Source organism: Blennius ocellaris, assembly GCF_963422515.1.
Source record: "Blennius ocellaris genome assembly, chromosome: 2".
Classification (NCBI taxonomy): domain Eukaryota; kingdom Metazoa; phylum Chordata; class Actinopteri; order Blenniiformes; family Blenniidae; genus Blennius; species Blennius ocellaris.
In genome coordinates, this window is record NC_137651.1 from 28739936 (window position 1) to 28762172 (window position 22237).

At 47.2% G+C, this 22237-nt stretch overlaps 1 protein-coding gene across 1 annotated transcript in view; it reads right to left on the reverse strand.

Annotated features, from left to right (window-relative positions):
- Positions 1-56: 56 nt before the first annotated feature.
- rpa1 (replication protein A1) overlaps positions 57-22237 on the reverse strand; it is a 27744-nt gene continuing 5563 nt past the window's right edge. The window contains exons 11-17 of the mRNA XM_080502472.1: positions 18883-19019; positions 16522-16670; positions 7602-7734; positions 4677-4853; positions 4217-4324; positions 3783-3869; positions 57-729 (exon numbers count right to left, since the gene is read on the reverse strand). Coding sequence (XP_080358598.1) covers positions 625-729; positions 3783-3869; positions 4217-4324; positions 4677-4853; positions 7602-7734; positions 16522-16670; positions 18883-19019 — 896 coding nt within the window. The 3' untranslated portion in view covers positions 57-624. The remainder of the gene's footprint in view (positions 730-3782; positions 3870-4216; positions 4325-4676; positions 4854-7601; positions 7735-16521; positions 16671-18882; positions 19020-22237) is intronic.

Genomic DNA, 22237 nt, shown 5'->3' on the forward strand with positions numbered 1-22237 from the left:
AGAGGTGAAGGAGACGAGGACGTGATAATGAACACTTTTATTATTGTCACGGCTGATCAGACACACACAGAGCAAAAAGAAAAAAACAAAAAAATTTTACCAACAAAACATGAACACACCAACATCACCTTCTATCTCCTTAAATACAACTCAGGACATTTTGCATTAGGTCTGCACTGTGCATGTGTATATTTGCTTATGTTTGCAAGAATGTGAAAGAGGGAGGAAGGAAAGGGGGGGGGGTGAAAGGTCTTATCAGGGATGTGCAGGTCCGGCCCGGCCATTCTGAGAGCGTCAGGCAATGAAAAGGGGTGCGAGGGGCCGCCACACAAACCGCCGGCTGACTCAAGACAGCAGACTGGGTTAGTAAGCCACAAAAAGAAAGTGTCCCTGGCCCCGCCTCCTCAAAAGAATCAGCTCGGCAAACATTATTCCACACAGACGAGGTGAGCGGTCGCTCCCATTACGAATACGTCCGGAGTTCTCCGAAGGGAAGGGGGTGGGGGGGCAAAATGAAAGGCTACGACTGCTCCGAGATAGAGGATTAGGGTTTAGAACTGCTCGGTGGCTGTACGGAAACAAAGAAATCCCCCAGAACTTAATAAAACAAAACAGGCCGTCGCTCTACTGGGCCGCCAGCTTCCGTATGTTCATGATGAGCCTCTTGCTGTAGTCCTTATGGTCCACGGGCTTCACGTCCATCACCGTGGCTTTAATCCGCGACTCATCCTGCGGGACAGAACACCGGGACATTTAAGCTTTGGCAGCACCGTCGTGGCTCACGGCAGACGAGGTGCGTTATCAGTTATTCCGTCTGTATTCCTCACAGTGGACAACCACACAAAAACAACTGGGGAAAAAAAAAAATGCACCAGATGCTGTTAACCTCCAAAATCCTGCGATAAATGTCGAATCGACCAAGGAGGAACGGAAGCCTGTGCCATTGTCCTTTATGAGATGTTTGGACTCCATCAATTCAGCTTTTAAAGCCGTGGCCACTTCCAAAGCCGTCTAGACGGGGGAAGGTTGTTCCTACCAGGCCCATTAATTTCTGCTTTTAAACAAGAGTACGCTCATTCAGCCTCCATTAAATCCCGGACTGCCGCAGTGTAAACTATTCTCCGCTGGACACATTCCCGCCGTCCCCCAAGAAAAAAAAACCCCCGTCACATCTCTCACTGCTGCTTTTGTACAAAACTCTATGGATGTGACCAGATTGATCGGTGACTCAGTGATCTATGAGGATGGATTTCTTGTTCTTGAACTTGACTGCTGCAGTGCGACACTGCAGAGAAATCCCACTTTGACTCACAATGAGGAAGATTTCCCACCAAGTCAAGACTGCATTCTGAGTGTAGTCGCTCCATCGATTTGCAGGTGTCGTTCTCACTGATCCACCAAGCAACACGGATATTAACACGAGTAAAATTCAAGCAGCCAACTGAACAGCCGGCAACATCTGTATACAAAGAAAGCAACTCTAGAAATCGACCTGGAAGATTTTGACGTTTCAAGTCAAAGTCGTTAAAAAGTCAAGTCGTTCTGAAAACCATGTCCGTTTGAATGGAAGCGAGAGAAATGGTGAAAACAATGTAGTTCGCATTTTAGGCCACTAGTGGGTGCTGCTCTTTGATTTTGTAATGAAACCACACACACACACACACACACACACACACACACACACACACACACACACACACACACACACACACACACACACACACACACACACACACACACACACACACACACACACACACACACACACACACACACACACACACACACACACACACACACACACACACACGGTGAGCATGCAGTCGCAGCATTTCAGAAAAGTCCAGATTTCCTACGTCTACATTGGAGTGTTTTCATAAATTTGGGTTTATGCGGCGGCAGAGCTTTCGTCAAAAAGATTCCTTTTGAAAAAGCGGCATTTTCAGTGGCACGGAGCACCGGAACAAACCCCCAAAACACAAACGTCAACCACCATCAGAGGTAAAAGATGCATCTGCTCCTCATGTTTTAGTGGGTTAAATATAAAAATATGAAGCACATTGATTACAGCTCTATCGAGAAAACTCTTTGTTACAAAACGAGGCCTTATAATTCAACGTCTATATATAATCTCCATCCTTCCATCACTCACAGGGACCAGGATGTGGAGTGTTGCTGCATGTTGACGGAGAAACCCGGTGAGCTACAGGAACATTTGGCCTCTTGCTTTTCTGAAGCTGAAGAAACTTCATGTAGAACGTGTGATTTCTAGAAAGAACAGCGGCGACCGTACCGTCTTAAGATTCATACACAGCAACTCGTGAATAAAACGTCCAAACCATTTAAACCTGCAAATATCCCATATCTATTTGTTTAACATGGCATTTGTCTCGTCTCTTGCCTCTGAAAGGTACAGAGTCTACAACAAGTAGAAAACTGTGGTAGCCGTTATGTAATTTCTCCGGCTTTTCAAATCACAAACATCGCCCTCACAAGTACCTCCACCCACAAGGCAGGGGGAAACTTCATCTCCAGCCAGACGGTTTAGATTTCAGCCGGTGTATGCGACAGCAAAACATCAGAGAAGTTCTACAGAAGCACGTTTAACAGAATTATAATAAGTTTGAACTCTGGCTGTTGGCGCCCAGGCTCTGGTTACACCAACACCATGAGAGTTGTGCTGGTGCCTTGAACCTGAAAGGAAATCAGTAGTCTCCCCCCCGCCGCGCTATAACTTCCTCTATTAACGACTTTCAGAACCGCAATTCAAAGCTGGGCCACTCCTTCAAAAGACTTTTGATGGCGTCGTCCACAAACAGTAACTCCATGATTCCGAACAGTTGTAATGTCCAATTTCCTGCCAAAGATATCGAACTTGATTCAGTTCATTTTAACTTTATACTAACTTAATTTTAACAGGATTACTATTGCAACAACACATCAATCAGTAGGGTAAAACTAACCTGCCCCACGACGGTCTAACCAGCTCACGTTCCCTATTAGTGGGTGAACAATCCAACGCTTGGTGAATTCTGCTTCACAATGAGAGGAAGAGCCGACATCGAAGGATCAAAAAGCGACGTCGCTATGAACGCCTGGCCGCCACGAGCCAGTTATCCCCACGAGTTGTGCACGAAAGTGCCAAACTTCTCACACCCGATCCACGTACGACGATCTAAACTGTGTGTTTACGCCACAGTATTTGCGATGAACTGAACACAGCTGAAAAGAGGATGGTTCGCTTGTAAGCGAGTCTCGCTTACAATCGGCTGACGACGACACGGATCTCGCACGCTGCTGCACAACAGATAAAATGCGAGTGCGCGACACAGTGGCTGGCTTGTAGGACTGAGGAGGAGCGAGAGAGGAGAGAGGAGAGAGAGGCTGCAGGTGTCTCTCCGCTGAAGGAATGTGGAGGTTTGGAGGCAGAAGCCAAGGCGGCGGCGGCGGCGTTGGCTGGAGCTGAATGCGACAGAGGGCTCTTCTGTGCGTCGGGAGGCGGATGCCGCCGCTGGCGCGGCTCCAGACTTCCTGCTCACAGTCCAATCTATTCTCTTATGCACGTCCCTCAAAACAAGCCTCTATCTGTGTGGTCTGCAGGAAAGACCGACCGCCGCTAATCTGAGCTCCTGAAACGAGCGGCGCCCGGCGGCGCAGGGTGTAAAACCTGCTCCGCCCATCAGGGGCGAAGGTGCTGCAGTCGTCGTTAATGAACAGGCAAACGATCAAGGTGGAAAACAACATGAAGCAGCCTCACCCGTCACAACTTCTCTTCTACTCACATTATAAGTCTCCAGCTTCACTCTGTTGCGGAAGACGAAGGTGTGGAAGTTGGAATTCTGGAAGACCTCGTCGAAGGCCGCCTCATTCTGAACGTCAGCACAAGAAGCACAGAGTTTTTTGGTTGTTGTTTTTTTTTTTTTTTTTTTTTTTTTTTTTAATCAAACATGAATTTCATCACAGTCTGAAGTGGAAAAATAAAGTAGGCGTCTGATAACCGAGCACCGAAAAACAACTGCTGTGATTTTCTAAGTAATTACGCCGGGAAGTGGCGCTGCACAGCGGGTGTGTTTAGCATATTTGCATCAGTCGATTAAAAAAAAAAGAAAAGAAAAGAAAAGTGTGGCCGTCAGTGTTCTTGAGAGGAACAGAGCCCGGGGCTCAGCTCTGGCTTCCTGAAGCGAGGACGGTACTGGGGAGCGACTGGGAGCCTCACCGAGTCCTTGAGCTGCCCGAGGTAAGCGGCGTTCTGGCCCAGGATGGCCTCCGCACTCTCCTGGAAGCACGTCACCCACTGGTTGTCCCCACAGTCTGCGATGTTGGCCTGACGGACAACGGCAAACAAACAAACAAGCATGAAAAGACGACAAAGTTGCACAGAGAAGAACTAATGAGCAGAATCTGCTTCACATCATGAACGTAGCAGTTCTCTCTCTCTCTATGCGGACTCTGGCGAGTCGAGCAGAACGCAACGACTCACAGCCTTCGAGTCCAACAACATGGCCGAGTGGTACAAAACAAAAAGACACTTTTACCCACTGGTTTTTAGTTCATCAATTCTATACGCAAACAAGATGGAAACGCTGGCCGGCTGCTGCAGATGGAAGTCGCGCTACAAGAGCACTGATCTGGGTCCGTTTGGATGTCTGTGCAGCCGAGCCGAAGGAGTCACTCACGGACAGGATGAGGCGGTACTTGAAGTTGGGGAACTCCTTGTCGCACTTCTCGCAGCGGAACATGCCGTTCTGCTGGTCCACCACTTTCTTGTTGCAGTCCTGGCTGGGGCAGGCCTGGTAGAGGCAGTTCTCCTTACGGAGATACACGATGGTGGCGATGCAGGTGTAGTAGTCCGCCTGCGGGGGAGGGAAAGAGAGAGAGAGAGAGAGAGGGAGAGAGGGGGATGAGAGAGAGACAAAACACTGCACAAACAAAGCTGAAGTGCCAAACGTGGCTGCTGACGTCCCTCCTCTCCACACGCAGACTTCCTGCTCTCGTGACCTTTGTGCCGTTTACGTTAAACATGTCGACAACCAAAACAATAACAGCATGGAATTAACATTAAGGTGGCATTTGCAGGAGTGTGCGGCGATGCGTGCGAGCGGTCTGAAGGCAAGGAGAAAAGCTGGAGACGCACGGCTCACGTGGCCGCGACAGACGCAACCTGGCGAGGAGGAAAACCTCCGCGGCAGAAAACACGGCCGCCGACGGAGAAGAGGGACCCGACGTGGGGCTTAAAATCCACACGGGATCAAATGAAGAGTGCACAGAAAATGTTTCTGTCCTTTTCGCCACCGTGGGCGACGACGGAGAAGCAGCAAGGATAACGGCGCCTTTTCAGGGCCGCAGAGAAGAGCTGAGTTTTAGCAGCATTCAAAGATTATTACCAGTCATTTTTTTTTTTTTTAACGAGTTTTCAAAGAAAAATTTGAGTTCCGATTTGATTTTTTTTTTCTTCCTCAACGCATTTGAAAGTGACTGCAAAGATATATTGTCAAAATGCATATAAACAATCCTAAAATAAAAAGTAAGTGAGGCTCCGCCATTCAACAAATTTGAGTTTTGAGCATTTTAGCAGAAGTGCAACAGCAAATCATCCCGTTTCAAAAACGTCAGTCAAGTTTTAATGGCTGCTGTGATTTAGCAGAAAACAAGCCCAACTAATTTTCCAACAGGTCTAATTAATCACGAAAAGGCCTCGGTAATTAGTGGCTGAGTGACACGAGAAGCACTTGTCCTCCTGTCAGAGGATTTTACAACATGGGACAGGAGGGGGGAGGGGGGGGGGAGGGGGGGTGACCACCGGCTGTCAACCAGGGCGCTGCTGAGTGGGAACCAGAGATTGTGACACAAAGACTTTGTGACAGCAACAATTAATTGCGACAGGTTTTGGTTGGTGGGGGTCCGGAGAGGCCTGACCTCCCCGAGTGCCCCCCCCCTCCTCCTCCTCGTGTCTCAGAGGGCAGCAGCTCAGCCTTCCGCCGAGAGACGCCGACTTCTGGATCTCGCTGGTTTTATGTGACGGACGCAGTTTTATTCGTTTTCTCAAAAGGTTTGCAAAATAAAAATAAAAACCTTTTCAGTTGCAAGTAAATGGGGGGGGGGGGGGGTAAACGGGGCCAAAGTGTTAATTTATTCCTTTAATTTACAAATTTTTGCAGTTATTGTTCCAAATCGATGTTTTAAATCGACTCTGAGCAAAAAAAAAAATACTGCCGCCGTCTCTCATTATAACCCATTTTTAAACATTGCAAACTTTGCAGACGTCAGACATCAGTGTTTCCTCGGCTAAAGGAGGTTCTAAAGGAAGCATCAGTGTTTCCTCGGCTAAAGGAGGTTCTAAAGGAAGCATCAGTGTTTCCTCGGCTAAAGGAGGTTCTAAAGGAAGCATCAGTGTTTCCTCGGCTAAAGGAGGTTCTAAAGGAAGCATCAGTGTTTCCTCGGCTAAAGGAGGTTCTAAAGGAAGCATCAGTGTTTCCTCGGCTAAAGGAGGTTCTAAAGGAAGCATCAGTGTTTCCTCGGCTAAAGGAGGTTCTAAAGGAAGCATCAGTGTTTCCTCGGCTAAAGGAGGCTCTAAAGGAAGCATTGATCCTCCTTTCCTTTGTTTAGTGAGAATCCAGACAGTCCTCGTCACGGCTGCAATGCAAAACGCTTCCGGTGGGGTTAAGGAGAAGTGGATAGGAAAGGCGATAGGAGGAACTATTTGGACGCACCCTTTGTTTCTTTCAGATGGAAAAGAAAGAAGCTCAGAGTTTGCAGAGGCCTTTGTGTGAAGCGTTTGCATGTTTCTCCCCGCGCTGCAATGACGTTTCGAGCCAAAGGTAAAATCGCGAGTCTGACTCCGCCACGCGTCGGTGGAGCGTTCAGGTTGTACGGCGCCTCGTGTAGGACGACACCTCAGGCGAACCATTAACACTAACCCATTAAACAGGAAGTGGAATCAACGGCGACACGGAAAGTCACTGCCCACGTCCGAAAACGTCTTACTGAGGATATTTTCTTCCCCAATGTGCAGAACATGTCAGATTATATTGAACCTGGTTCTACCTCGAACCATTCATGCACTTCTGTGAGCACAATTTCCCTCCATCGTGTGGACAAAAGGCAAAGTGAAGAACACACGTTGCTGCACTTAAGTGAGAGTAGTTTGGCGACGGCGGGCGAAGAATACGGTGCGTGAAGCCTTTGCAATCAGTGGCGGGGATGAATGCGACTCTCGCCGAGACTCGGAGGGGACACCCACAACGCAGGCGGATTAATGAGCAGAGGGACATCGGGACCTTCGGTGGATCCCATTTTCAGCACAAATACCTCGTGCTGCAGTGATTTCATGAGTCATTGATTAGAAAGATTTGTCAGGCCGCGCGCCGGAGTGACAAGGTCACAGAGTGGAAGGCGGTACAGGCCTGCAGCGTGCACCTTGAGCTTTAATAGCAAATGCTGCTCGACTGTGGGCACTTTCATATTTGTTGTTTGGAATTCAGCCGCGGTCTTTCAGGGCGTCCTTGAATATCTTCAAAGAGTCATCCTTGAATAACAATATATCTCGAGTTGCCATATCTCCAGCGCTCCGGCGTGGAAACAAAAGCCGTGCACGTGTCTACCTTCTCCCCGTGTCCCAGATGCTCCGTCTTCACGTCAGTCAGACACTTCCAGTTGGTGTTTGCGCCGCCGCCGCCTCCGCCTCGCATCTCCGTCAGAGACTGTCCGTCCATAGCGTGACCTTCCTTGTCATACCTGGAAAACAAGACAATACCTTCATTTTAATGCATTCGTTCAGGAGATTTTACATTTTTAACGAATCAAGTACTTCTTGTCCAATTTCTTAAAAATAGATGTCGGGTTTCCAAATTCACGTTTTGAACGAGGAGCAGACAGACATTAAACACACCATGAACGGATCACTTCAATTGGACATTTTAAAGTTACTCTAACAGGAAAAAAAAAATCATCTTCCCATAAAAGGAACATCTGCAGAGAATAAACCGAAACAATATCACCACTCATTTCCAACTCGATCACACCAAAGTCCATATGTTTACAAACAAGCAAACCGGAAATTGTGGCCATTAAACTGTGTTTATGTTTCGCTGACTGACACAAACCTGCTTGCAAGGGTTTCTGGGAACTCAAAGACGGCGTCTCAAACAAAAATATCAACATTCGACAGAATCAGCCTGAAAAGTCTTCAAACAGTGAGAAGAGTGGATTATTTTTCTTTTTTTTTTTTTTTTAATTCCAAAACAATAAATAAATAACTCCACATAATAACCATAGTGTTGAACAGGACCGGGTTGATAAGTTGTTTTGAAAGAGAAACAGGAAGTTCTTCAGAAGTTAATGACGGACCTGGAGAACTTTTTTGAAAATGCCTTTCAAAATCAGCACAGTGAGAAATTCTCAGTGTGACGCTCTCATACTTATTTTGGATTTTTCTGTAAATGTTGTGTATTAACTCATTGTGCCAGTAAACGATGGAAAATTACACATGATCATAGTTGAGAGACTTCTACCTTCAAATAAGTATGTTGGCCATTTTCACCGGGTTTAAAATGAGCTCAGTAACTTCCCCTTGTCCCCGGAGCAGTCTGCAGAGGTCCACCTAGGGACGGCAGCACTACTCATTTAGCCGCGTCCAAATCAGAGCAGGAGGCCGACTATGCCACTGCCTTCAACTGTGAGACAGCAGGACGTCCATTTAGCAGCAGGCTTTAAAAAAAGGAAAGAAAAAAAAAATCTGAATTTTTCCAGCTGAGAGTTGGTTTGTTTGTCAAAGTGAGGACGGCCGCTCTGATTCTGAGAGCGAGGACGGCCGGCCTGGGGACGAGGAGGGACGGCCGGCCTGGGAGCGAGGACAGGCGGCCTGGGGACGAGGACGGCCGGCCTGGGGGCGAGGACGGCCGGCCTGGGGGCGAGGACGGCCGGCCTGGGGGCGAGGACGGCCGGCCTGGGGACGAGGACGGCCGGGAGCGAGGACGGCTGGGAGCGAAGACGGCTGGGAGCGAGAGGACGGCCGGCCTGGGAGCGAGGACAGCTGGGAGCGAGGACGGCCGGCCTGGGGACGAGGACGGCCGGCCTGGGGACGAGGACGGCCGGGAGCGAGGACGGACGGCCGGGAGCGAGGACAGACGGCCGGGAGCGAGGACAGACGGCCGGGAGCGAGGACAGACGGCTGGGAGCGAGGACAGACGGCTGGGAGCGAGGACAGACGGCTGGGAGCGAGGACAGGCGGCCTGGGGACGAGGAGGGCCGGCCTGGGGACGAGGACGGCCGGGAGCGAGGACGGCTGGGAGCGAAGACGGCTGGGAGCGAGAGGACGGCCGGCCTGGGAGCGAGGACGGCTGGCCTGGGGACGAGGACGGCCGGGAGCGAGGACGGGCGGCCTGAGCGCATCATGAAATGAATCACCGGCAGAAGGACAGACGAGCCGGCTCGGGTCAGGGCTGTTAGAGTGATATCAAAAACCCACTTTCCTCCAGTGTTCCCAGTAATTCGGGGGAGACGGCGGCACGGAGGACGGCGGGGCGGACGGGGGAAGGAAGACGGCGGGAGGGACGGAGCATTTGAGGAGAGGAAACATCAGTTTAAAATGCTCACAGAGATCAGTGGAGCTCACTAGTCTGCTGGCCACGAGGCCGAGCGGCGCACTGTGGAGGGGTCAGGTGGTAAATATGAGGAGCGCCTTGCTCCTGCAGGCTTGACTAATTGAAAACATCCCCATTAACGGTGCGCACTGCAGCCCGAGCAACACGAGCCCCTCGTTTTCCACTGCAGCTTCGAAAAGGTTTGCCATTCTTTGCTGCGGTGCCAATTTCCCTGCACAAGTGTACCTGCACAGATTTGCTTAATTGTGGCTTCATCCAGCCAGCCGGGGGAAAAAGAAAGATATTCTGACTAATCGAATCAGACACAATAGAGCCCCCCCCCCCGCTCACAGACGTACTGCACAATGGGAGAAATGTCAGCTGATGGGATTAAATACGCATTGTGATTTGAAGGGAGAAGGTGCGCGGGCGTCGCCGGGCTGCTCTGGACATCTGACGCGACTCGACGAGATAACCTCCGCGGCGGCGTCCGCGTTTACACGTGCTGCTGGTTTTAATCATACCGGCAGAGAGCGGCGCTGAAAACTGAAATAACGGAAATGAGGACTGATGGGGGGGGGGGGGGGAAGAGGACAAATTGAACGTGGCAGAAAATGTGCAACAGCAGATTCCTGGGTGAGGACAAACTGCGTGCTGCGGCTGCCGATCAGACACATGCATGTGCACGCCACAAACGCGTCACATGTCAACCACGTCGGTGAACAAGGACAGTACATGAGCGGAGACGTGTCGGGAGGAGATGATGGAATGCTCTCTGTGAGCGTCGCCGCTGGCTCCAGGCTAACAACTCCCCCCGGCAAACGCACAAACAAACAGCATCGCGTTCAAAGTGCATTTCCCCCAAATCATCAAATCCGGCCTCGGTGACGAATTTCCTCCCGTCTAAAAGTCCCTCTAGTGACTCTGCTGAGAACAGGCCGTTTCTGTGTCTGTCGAATAAAAAAAAAAATATATATATATATATAAAATAAACTTGTTCCTAAGCGGTGTTACAGTTCCTACCGAACGGCTGACGCGAGCCGAGGCCTCATACGCAAGTCATGGGCCATGAAGCCATGAATTTTGCATAATGAGACCTTTAAAGTTTTAAAAAGCTGCAGGTGGGAGTTTTTCTTTTCGACGTCACGACAACCGCATCGGGGTTTTTATCGTAGCACACGATGCGCCTGCTGTACGGACGCAGCGCCAAAACATCGGGATTATGTCTGCAGCTCTGGGACATTTCCACATGCACCACTAGTCAATCACAACAGTTGAATTTTAATGAGTTAATCCTCCTCACAACTTCACAGAGAAGATACACCAGAGATAAATTGTGTTTCTCTGGTACTTTAACTATTAGATTTTTCTATTAAAACAGTCAACGGTGACATGCAGGAAGCTGAAACAAACCAAAAAAAATTTCTTTTCAAAAGCACAAACTAAAGTTTTTTACAAGATACTTTTATTTTTCTGTCTGTGCAGGTATTTCACTCCAGCGACTCCCAACCTGGCAACCTGAATCCCACCATTCATCAGAGGGGTTGCAAAGCCCTTTTGATTTACTCCAATAGGACTGAATAAAACATTACATTTTTATCGCATCATTGTGCAACGGATCAGGGATTTGTTGTATTTATATTTATTTTCCACAGACAAGGGATCAAGTCAAACTAAAAAAACAAATATCAGAGTTTGAATGAAGTTAAACAGAAGAGCCACGTCTCCCCTTATTTCTATTAGTTTGATATTGTTCACTACATTCAGTGTTTTGAATATACCATGAAGAAATCAGGGCTTTAAAAGTCACTTCCTCTTTAATAGGTTAACTTCAAATACAAGATAACCAAACAAATGAAGTAAAAACTAAAGACATACTTGCATACATAAGCATGAAGCTGCAACCAGGACGGCCACGAGTTTCTTTTTCAAGATGGACGAGAAGAAGAGTACGGTTCTTGCCAGGTGTGCTTCATAGTCAAAGTTTTCTTTTATTTAAGATCACAAAGTGTGGTTATTCTGTTATTTATCAAGAGATTGTATTATAATACGGTGGAAGGGCCAATCGTTCATTGTACGCTTGAAATGTACAGATGAATGGACGTCAAAGGCTAAATGTTCTGTCGAGAAATATGTGAACCATGGAAAATACCAATAATAATAAAAAGACGTGCAAAGAGTGACTTCACGAAGCAGCATTCATACATGAAATGTCGCTTTAATTGATTCACAGAGAGATGAGAAATTACAATTAACTGGGTTTTTAATTTGTCAGTGATTCATGAATTCAGCTCAGCTACTGTTTTTCTTTTGGTTTTTTTAATGTGTAATTAACATGTTGTGAATGAAATGCTTCTTCCTGGTTTGGACCCGTGTCACTTCCTGCCAGCTCAGGAAAGAAGCCCTGATGTTTACCACCGTGGAAAATGTCCATACTCACTAAACTTGTTTGTTTAAAAACGGAGAAGGTCGGCTAATTGATCAGCAGGTATTTACTTTCCCTCGTTCTTAATCAATACAGCCTCATGAAAGATTTGGGTGAAATAGAAGTCGATTCCATAACGAGGCATCATGTTCTGTCCTCCACTGTGTTTAAACCGCTTCGCCTCTGGACCAACACTCATTATTGCCCCGACATGGTGTAAAAAAAAATTATAATAATAATAAAATGCTGGAGTAACGATAACAAAGACAGAAATGTCAACTTGGGCCGGACGAGGACTAAATGAGATGATGGTGTCTAATGTCAGCGGCTTCAACGACTGAGGATCATTCAGCCCAAGTGCAGCGGACAGGAGAGCGACAGCGCTGCCCCCTAATGGACAAACGTGTGTGTACAGCTGGAGTTCTCAAGGCGGTGGAGCCTAAAAAGGAAACATTAAGATTTGTGCACCGTGCTGCCTTATAGGCTTATTGGAGGGAATTTCAACCACTTGCGCCTGTGAATATTCATTTGTGTTGCGGAACGAACCGAAAAAGTCCAGTTCCGTACGTGTGCAGAGGAAACAAGTGGCGAGCAGCAGCGCTAGTAACCTGCGTGAGTCTGAGACGAGGAGCCGGCGAGGAGAGGCCGTCCATCTGAGCAAGTCCCGGCGCTCTGCACCAAAAAAAACCTAATCAAATCAAGACACCTCTGCAGGAGTAACACTACATTTCAGCAGCATCGGACCAACACCAGGGGGGGGGGGTTCTGTACGACTTAAAAAAAAAATTATCCGAAGATTAATTTACACTTAAATTGAATTTGTTGCTTTTCTGTTTTCCATAACTCACAACAACGCAGCTGACAGGACAATTACCGAGGGACACTTAAGGGCTGTAAACAATCACAGAGGTGAGCTCAACAACTGCACACACACACAGCTTGATATCTTTAAGCCAAAACGCCGACTGCTGCACTTTCTGAACCTGCCGGGCTTTTAGAGGATGCGGCTTTCACACACACACTCGCTGCGAAGTGCCTCAGAGCCGCGTGACGTTCGCTCAGACTTTTACTCGCACTGAAGCCGGAGTTCTGAAGTGGGTCTGGAGCCCGGAGACGCCTCGGGTCACGACGACAGAAAAACTGACCGATTCACCTCAAAGTGACGCGTTCAGACTGTGGAAGGCGTCCAAACACAAGTTGCCGATATTTAAACCGATTAACCACACAGTCTGCACGCTACGTTAGCCTCAACTACGAATAGGATCAATTCATAAATCAAATATTCCTCCTTTCATTTCAATATTGGTTCTTAATTTGACTTTATTTTTTGTTGTAGTCCATATCGATAACCGAGAACTCGCAACCGATGCTGGTACCGATAATGCCAATAATTTTTATACACCTGAGGTAAAGAAGTAGGTTGGTCATGTTTAAACTAGTAGATGCTTTACACACTGTCGCCATTCCAGATGAATATTTATCGTCTTTTTCTGGAAGAGTGAAAAATGCTCACGTTTGAGGTGAAGCATCAATGTGACGTGATCAGCAGCAGCAAACCAACTGAAAATTAATAAAAATCAAGGCAATGTTGGCTTTTAATAATTGGATCTAGTTATTGGCAAAAAAAAAAATGGATTCATCATCAGACTGCGTGACGTTTATTATTCTTCCATATCCAGCCAATCATCAGTGGGAGCAACAGACATGGCGAATCTCCAGCAGCGTCTTCTTCTTCTTCTTCTGAAGACTTTTTCCTTCTATTTTTCCCAGTTCCATTTCTTAGAAAGTCCACTTTTCCATCATAACGAGTTCTTTAACTACATCCACACATCGTTTAACGTGGATAAACACAAATCCCTCTCAGCGAAGGCATCGCCAGTTCGTCCAGCCTGACATCAGGGTTTAAGGTCAAAACCTAAAATGTGTTTCAGCCACACATATCCTCCCCTCCAGGTATAAATAACGGAGAGAGGGCTTCCCTTCATCCTCCTCCCAGCGGGGGGCGCTGCGCTGCTCTCAGACACGCAGCGTAATGATCTCGCCTTCGCCAGAGTTTCTCCCTTGGACAGACTCGAGATGAAGAGGAAGAGTTTATCTCTGGCCTCCCTCCGTCTGTGACTCCTAAACTGTTCATTAGTGGCCGCCCGCCGCCCAGAGGACCGGCGTGGACCGACTCCGCCTCCGCAGTGGAGCTCCAAGGATCATTATCTGCGCTTGTCCAAGCGAGAAGTGACTTAAAGTGCGAAGAAGAAGCCTCCACCGTTAAACAGGAGAGTGTCACTGGAGTCTCCAGCCTCCACCGCAGGGGGGCGGAGATGTGGAAACAGACAGGTAGAAGAAAGCACGACAAGGATATATCACTGTGGCGTATTTATAGACAGAAATACAGTTTGAAGCTAGAAACCGTCGATCTAATCGGCTGATTAAAGCCGTTAGAGAATGACGTACAAGTGAAAAGGAGATTATTTAATGATTCAGGTCTTATGTTCGATTCTGCTTAACGATTCGATTCTTTATCGGTTCTCTGATTGATTCTCATATGAAATGAAACCCGCAGTATTGAGGGCGGTTGAGATTCGCTTTGCAGCTGATTGGAAACACGACTGAGCGATTTAAGCCTGTACAAAAAAAATTATGCTTTTTTTTTTTTTTTTTAAATGACTGGTCACTGGTTGTGCACACACCCAGGTTGTGTTTACATTATGGAGGATCAGAGTTTTGACCACGAAGAGGCTGAATTTAACCATATTTCATCATCATCATCATCATTTCAAACCCAGTGATTGATGAAGAAGACACAGAAGGTGGTTCTGCCATCGGTGACCCCGTCTGGAACATGTTTGAGGAAGCAGAAGACGCTTCGTCCTCCATTCGTCCTCGTCTCCTCGCCTCAGCAGCCGCCAGTTTTCACCTTTGAGGCTTTGAGGCTTTGAGGCTCCTGACTTTTGGCAGAACGACCGGCTTCCTGGATCCAACATGTCGAAGAGCTTTTCCGACTGAGCGGAATCACCGAAGAGTCCAGGTATTACTTGATCGTCTACTAGCCGCCCGAGCTAGCGGCTCCTGCTAGCCGCCCGAGCTAGCGGCTCCTGCTAGCCGCAAGCGGCTCCCACTGCCCGTGCTCCTTTTCTCCTCTTTCTGGTCTCTTCCAGGCTCAATCTTTCGTTAAGGCTCATAAAACGCCGACTATAACTTCAAAACACTGTAAAAACTTCAATATTTAAGAGGGAAACAAGCCGATATAAACACAACAGATGGAGATCTGCACAACTGTTGACGTCACGCCCACGAAGAAGAAGGATTCCCCCGACTTCCTCGACTGGAGATTCAAAATTCAAATAACTCTGTTATGCGACAACAGTGGTGGGGCAGAGTCGGAGGAACCTTAGAAGTAGAACCCCAACTATTGTTTTTTTGCAAAGTAGTGTTTTACATTTCACTAGGACTTTAAGTCACATTACTTCTGGCCTTGTCGCCAAGTGACGAGAGAACTGAGGAGTTCTGTTCGTTTCCTCATGTGGCGGCGGAGGGTAAATAAATTAAACCCCTTGAATCCGATCGACCGGAGCGGCGCTCGCAGACGCAGACATTCGCCCTCATGTCAGAGAGGAGGGGTCAGAGACGGCTGCTTAGGTTGGATCTATAAAGGGACGGATCAATCAGGGAGCCATAGTGCTTCAGTGAGGTTAAGTACCCGCCCCCACCCCCACCCCCCCCCCACCGCCTCCTCCTCTACAATCCATGTGTTCTGCTTCATCCATCAATCATTTGCCAACATGTCGCCCTTTATTAAGCAATCTAACAACCTCGCAGGGCGGGAAATAGCTTTTTATCTCGGCTGCTGCGACAAAGACAAATATAAATGCTGCACAAATATGTGGGGACATTCATGTCCACTGGATCGCTTTTGAAATGTAATTTTTTTTCCATTATTTAGCATAAGCAGCTACAATCTTATTTACATTTTACAGAAAATTTAAAAAAAGCACTTTCTTTGGTAAAAAATGTTTTACTATTCAAATTTATCAGGAGTGTTACAAATGATATTAAATATCTATATGCCCAAATATGTTTTTTTTTTTTTTAAACTTCTCACATGACTGTATAGAATTATCCTGCCTGCTCCTGATTGGACAAACTCAGGGATTTCTGCTCTTTGGGAGTCGTACTACTGCACCCGTCATGCACTGCGCTGTGTTTTACAGACACAATGTGGGGAAACGTACGGCGTCAGCGTAGACTCCCAACAAACACTGCAGGTGACCGAGGATTCCAGCCACTGCTGTCCTGACATGTTAGCTTATTTGTCATTTTAAACTTCAATCCAATTCCAATCCGATGGCGGGTGGAGCGAAGCCTGACGTCACTACAACAGCACACTATTGACGCAGCCCGAGCCCTCTGGCAGTACGTGATGGAGAACTCGTATGGAAAAAAAAAAAAAAGCCCTTTGTATACAATTACAGGAACATTTCTTTTCGTCCTGCATCACCCATGACGGCGAGGCTCACTCACCAGCCTCGCAGCTTGTACGCCTCCGGGATGTCCGGGTTGACCATCAGGGTGCTGCTGAAGGACGCGGAGAGCGAGCGGCCGCCAAAGTCGGACAGTTTTGCCGCCTTGATGGCGACGACGGGCTGTCCAGAGCCGTCAAACTTCTCCGCCTGCGCAAAACAAAACAGGCGTGGCAATAAATCTGACTTTGTTATCCATCGACTCCGACTCTCCTCGGAAGGCGAAACGTGTCTGGGGCGAGACGACGACCGGAAAACGCATTTTTACTCTCCAGCTTTTCAGACGAGGCCATGAAATAATACGTTTTGGAGAAAGCAAACATCATCTGTGACTTGACGTCGTGTCATCCTGCTCAATCAGAGGAGTTTAGCTCATCGTCATGTGGAAACGGTCACTAAGTCTCAGTCATTCAATAAACTCACCAACAAAAAGAAGAAGAAAAAAAAAAAAACAATTGTTAAGGCTGTGAAAATGCTTTTCCCTTTGGGTGAATTAGATTCATTACGCAAAGCATTAAAATAAAACCTAGAAGGATTACATTTATTCATTGGTCAGTGTTTCTTTATTTTTTGTAACCAGGGGGCAAAATTAATTATCATAATTTAAATTTAAGAAATGCTTGAAACTTTTTTGTTCACGTGTTAAATATTGTAGGGCGTGTGTGTGTGTGTCTCAAACCGCTATAATAATAATAATAATAATACATTTTATTTATTACGCACTTCACAATCTCAAAGTGCTTCGGGAAAAAAATGAAAGGAGGTCAAAGAAGGAACAGTTAAAGTTTTTTCATGATAGTCGACTTGTTTGGAAAAGATGGGAGGTGAACGGCTCCAGATCTGTTGGACAGACCGTCTCTTTATGTCAGGTTGACCTTCACACCGCATTAATAAACAAACATCTCCACACTCATCTGCACTCACTGGCTTTTTACCTTGTTCATTATTAAACACCCATGTCGTGTTTTGCTTTGAATCCTTCCTACAGATGGATTTTCATCAATGTTTGGGGGTGAAATGTCTCCGTAAATTCACTTTGATTTAAAGAAAAACATTCAATTTCTTCATTTTATGAATCAGCATCGAACAAAATCGAACCCCTGACATTAAGTGGGGTTTTAAAGTCCTCCAGAGATAAATGTGAACAACACCAACACATTCCCTGACAAACACTCCAGAAAGTTTTACAGGAAAACAAAAACAATGACAGAAAAAGCTCCCAGTGGCTCCACTGGGGGGGGGGGGGGGGGAGAGAAAGGCTCATGCCACAGTTTCCCCTCTAACAATACAAAGCTACAGGCACCTTCCTCATCCTCCTGTTTATTTCATTTCAACTTCCATAACCTGAGGGTGTCAGCAGAAGGAGAAATAAACACCGGAAAGCTTCTCGAGCGGGGATAAATATCTCCAACCCTCGTGGTTTGGAGCGGCCATTGTTTTCTACAAACTATACATCTTGTGTGCGGGGAGGCGGGGGTCTGTCGAAGAAAACCAGCGGCGAACACGCTTCTTCTTGGGGACAATGGCAGTGAACTGAGCTCAGCTCCTCGGAGTGAAAAAAAAAAAAAAAAAAAACACAACACACACACACACACCAGCACAATAACTTCATCATCCAGCGACAGGACGTTTCGTCAATAATCCTAAATATCTCGGCTTCTATTCAAGGAGCTGTGGTTTAATGTCACTTTGCTCCGGAGCGAGACGGAGAGAGCGCCACCTTCCGACTCCCACGCCTCTCATCAGCACCAGCTCACTTTGAGAGCGAGCTTTTGTATCAACGGTAGTTTGCAGCAAACACCGACGAATGAAAACGAACGGGACTAATATTTATACACCGGCGAGGCGAGGCGAGGCACCGACTCTCCAGACGGGCCTCTGTGGGAACCAGGTTAAGTTTATACAAGTTTACATCGAGTAGAGCGCATGTTTTGTTTGAAAATTCACGTTTATTAAATTTAGAGGTTCATAGAAAGTTGTTAAAGGTCAGCCGAGACTCATTTGATATGTTGTGTATATTTGGCGTTTTGCTATCGATGACTGAACGTGAAAAGGTTTCCGTCACTTTAAGAAAGAGGAGGACCTGCATGCTGGGATGGAGTGTGGAAGTGAACGCAGTCAGGTGTGGAAACAATCAGGGACGGAGCCACACGGCTTTCTTACCGTGGCATTATAGATCTGTTTAGGAGAACGTAGTTTTAGAAACTGACGAACAGGCCTGGATTAAAGACTTTGCCCCGCCCCCTTTTTACATCCAGGACCCGTGGAAGTTTTTCCTTTTTTTTTTAAACGAAAGACGCACGAGTCAGACAAGGCCACATATTCCACCAGTCAACGAAAGCTGCATCCACTGTGTCCTCACCTCCTCTCCCCACAGCGTGACGCTCACCACCTTCCCCGACATGTCCATCAGGCTCAGCGTCCTCTTGGACACCTCGCGGTTGGTCTTGGTGGTCAGGCGGGTCAGCTCGTCCACGCTCTTGCACACGCCGATCACATCTGGAATCAAAGGCCGACAGGTGTTGGAGGCAGAGGGGTGGTCCGTGCACTGCCGCCGATTCACGCCCAAAGAAAATAAGATGCAGAATTGATGCGTTTTCACTTTCAAGCGTCGCGCAAACGCGACCCAAGATTCAGATTTCAACAGCAGCGCAAGAGAAGCGCGAACGAAACGCAAAATAAACAAGAAGGCCGTTGCTCGGCTAATCCCCCGCCGGAGGGCTTTCTATTTTCTCACAAAGCCAGCTCTAAGGCAGCACACTTGGTACACTAGAGGGTGTTCCATGGGTCCTAGTAGATAATTATGTAGAATCTGAAAGGTCTTCTTCATAAGCTATGTCAAAATACGTCTCCAGAGCCCAAAAGGTGTTTTTTATGCACTTAGTGACCCTGTGACCTGATATGCAAATTAGGTCCTGGTCACCATGGTGCCCCTTCTCCCCAGGTGGAGTGTCCATGTGTGAAGTTTGGTGACTGTGGGCCCAGGAACTGCTGAGAAATGAGGAGAAATGTTTATATGAAAATACATGTATTGTGCAACCATGACGAGCAAACTTCAGACCCTACCAATCTTCAAGGTCAAGGTCAGGTCACTTGGTGTACTGGAGGTTATCCCTGGAGTGTGTATCATGTGTGTATAACATTTCAGAGCCCTAGCTCAAAAACCTAGGCCTCCAGAGCCCAAAATGTGTTTTTAAGCACTTCGTGACCCTGTGACCTACTTAATATGCAAATTAGGTCAAGGTCACCATAGTATCCCTTCCCCCTCTGAGATGTATCCACATGTGAAGTTTGGTCACTGTGGGCCCAGGGGTTGCCGAGATATAGGTAGAAACATTCGAACGTACGGACGTACGTACGGAGACTGTTTCAAGATCCCCCTTCGGGGCCTATCAGCCACGGCGGGGGATAAAAAAAAGAAGAGGGTTTTTGATTGTATAAATGCAGTTTAACAGACACTTCAGTGGCACGACTCATTTTACTCACAACCTTTAAACCCAAAAGCAAAGCGTTTAGTCGTTTGACGTGAAGGCCGACTCTTCTGCGGGACATTATTTAGTCAAACAGCAACCGTTGAAGGAATTACAAGGCGGCTCCTTATCGTCACTTCCTGTCACACGTGACGGCAGGAAGTCGTGTCCTCGTGGCCCCGGAGACGCTCCGCTTCTCCCGGCCGCCGCCGTCGCCACCGTGACAACGGGAACTTTCATCTCTCTGCTGGTGTACTGGAATTCCCTCAAGCGTGCAGCATATCCAGCTCCACTCTCCAACGACAAACTCCATCCACCGCTCACGGAGGCTTATTGCCGTCTCGTCGGCAAAATACCTCGATACGCCAAAGGCTTATTAGAATCCTGAGGCGCCAGAGAGCCAGGGGAGGAAGTGACGCGAGCGCGTACGGCGGGTGTTACAGAGGACGCCGCAGTATTACAAAACGCACACCTCGCAGGCCGTCTTACGCGACCTCCCCCCCCCCCGCCCCCCGAAATGACGGCAGAGGACACGCAAGTCGACGTCGACATTTACGTCTCGTGAAACGGATTGGCGAAGACACACTGGCTATTTAAGGAAGAAACTGGAGTTTTAATTAGACATGGCGCATCATCCCACCGGCGCGATGCGGAGTGAGAACAAACTGAGCCTGAAGCTCCGTCTTGAAAGGCTTCGGATGAGACATCGCGGGGCTCGCTGGGTTTTTCCCAAATTGGAATTCTGACTCACTCGGCATCGTGGGCCCTTTGGCCTTATTTGGGAAAAGAAAAGATAAAAAAGCTCATTTGTAATCGATCCTTGTTTTGTCTCAATGGTTTTGCTTCTTCAAACAAGCGGCAGGTTCACAGATTCACAGTTGGATCCCACCGGCTGATGAACGGAACATATTCATATCTTTGTTACGCGCTACAAATTGTCTGTTTTGATCGGTGGAGATCAGACCGGGGACCATATTGGCGTTTTTGTTTTTTGTGTTTCACAGGTAAATCCAACCGATCACCTTGCCGGTCTTTTGCCCAGCGCAGCGCTGTGTGGAGCAGATCGGGACTTTTCCTCTCAAGCCGACATGTTGGAGCCACGTCGACGTGGAATCGGGGCGTTCTGGTCAGTTTTACCGATGGTTTAGGTTGCAGTTTACTATCGTTTGAAATTTTTGTCAAATTGCTTCACTTTTAAGTGGGATTCATGTTTTGGAATTTTATTATCTGGTCACAATCCAGGTGAAGTTTTTTATACCAGTTTAAGTTGATCAGAGAAACCAAATGTCTTCGTTCTCTTCCTTACAAGAGAGCAATCTTTTAATTTAGATTTTTTTCTTGAAGTTAAAATAAGTTCCGACATCATTCTCAGAAGAAATTTGATTCTATAAGTGAGTTTTACAACAATTCCAGCAAAGCAAAGACTATTCCAATGAAGCTATATACTACAAGCATACTATAATATACCATGTATACGTAAGTATCGGATTGAGAGTATCGGTATCTGCCGACAACCAAATCTGAAAAATCTGATTCGTATCGGTAGAAATGTGTTTGGGTTTTTGTGTTGTGTTTTGTCTGCATGTTTTCTCCTCCTGCAGTCCAGAAACATGCAGAGCACTTTAACGAGAGAACGAATTTGCCCGTCTGACTGTGCATCTTGTGTTTTTGCTCTCTGAAGGAGTGGTGATGTGAACCCTCCCTCCTCGGCGCAACATCTCCAGGCTTCTGAACGATCATGTTTCTCTCCTCCGAAGCGTTGAGCATTCAGACATGTGCTGATTTGGCTTCTGTGCGATTCCTCCTCTCCTAATAAGCCCCATTCAGTTCGAAGACAAAGGCTTCATAGAAAGCTTTTTTTTATAGTTTCCAGATTCCATATCAGTAGAAAATGATTCACATTACATAGCAAGAGGATAAGCTTAACTATAGATCATTAACGAGAATAGTTAAGTTGGAGTGCAAATTAACTGTCAGAAGACAGTTTTGTTTTGGGGGTTTTTGGTTTTTTTTACCAGCAAGGGCATCAGATGTGCACCGAGCAGCTTTATTCCTGCTGATTAAATCTCTTTTTCAAAGATATTCAGGTTTTATCTTGACAGTGTGTCATATTGTTGTATCTGCAGTTAAGGCTCCGGGCTGTTTACCACTTTTCCGCCCCAAAATAAAGTGAACTGGAGAGGCAGGGGGGGGGGGGGGGGGGGGGGTTATTAGGTCGTCACGCTCATCTCCCCTTACCGACGATGG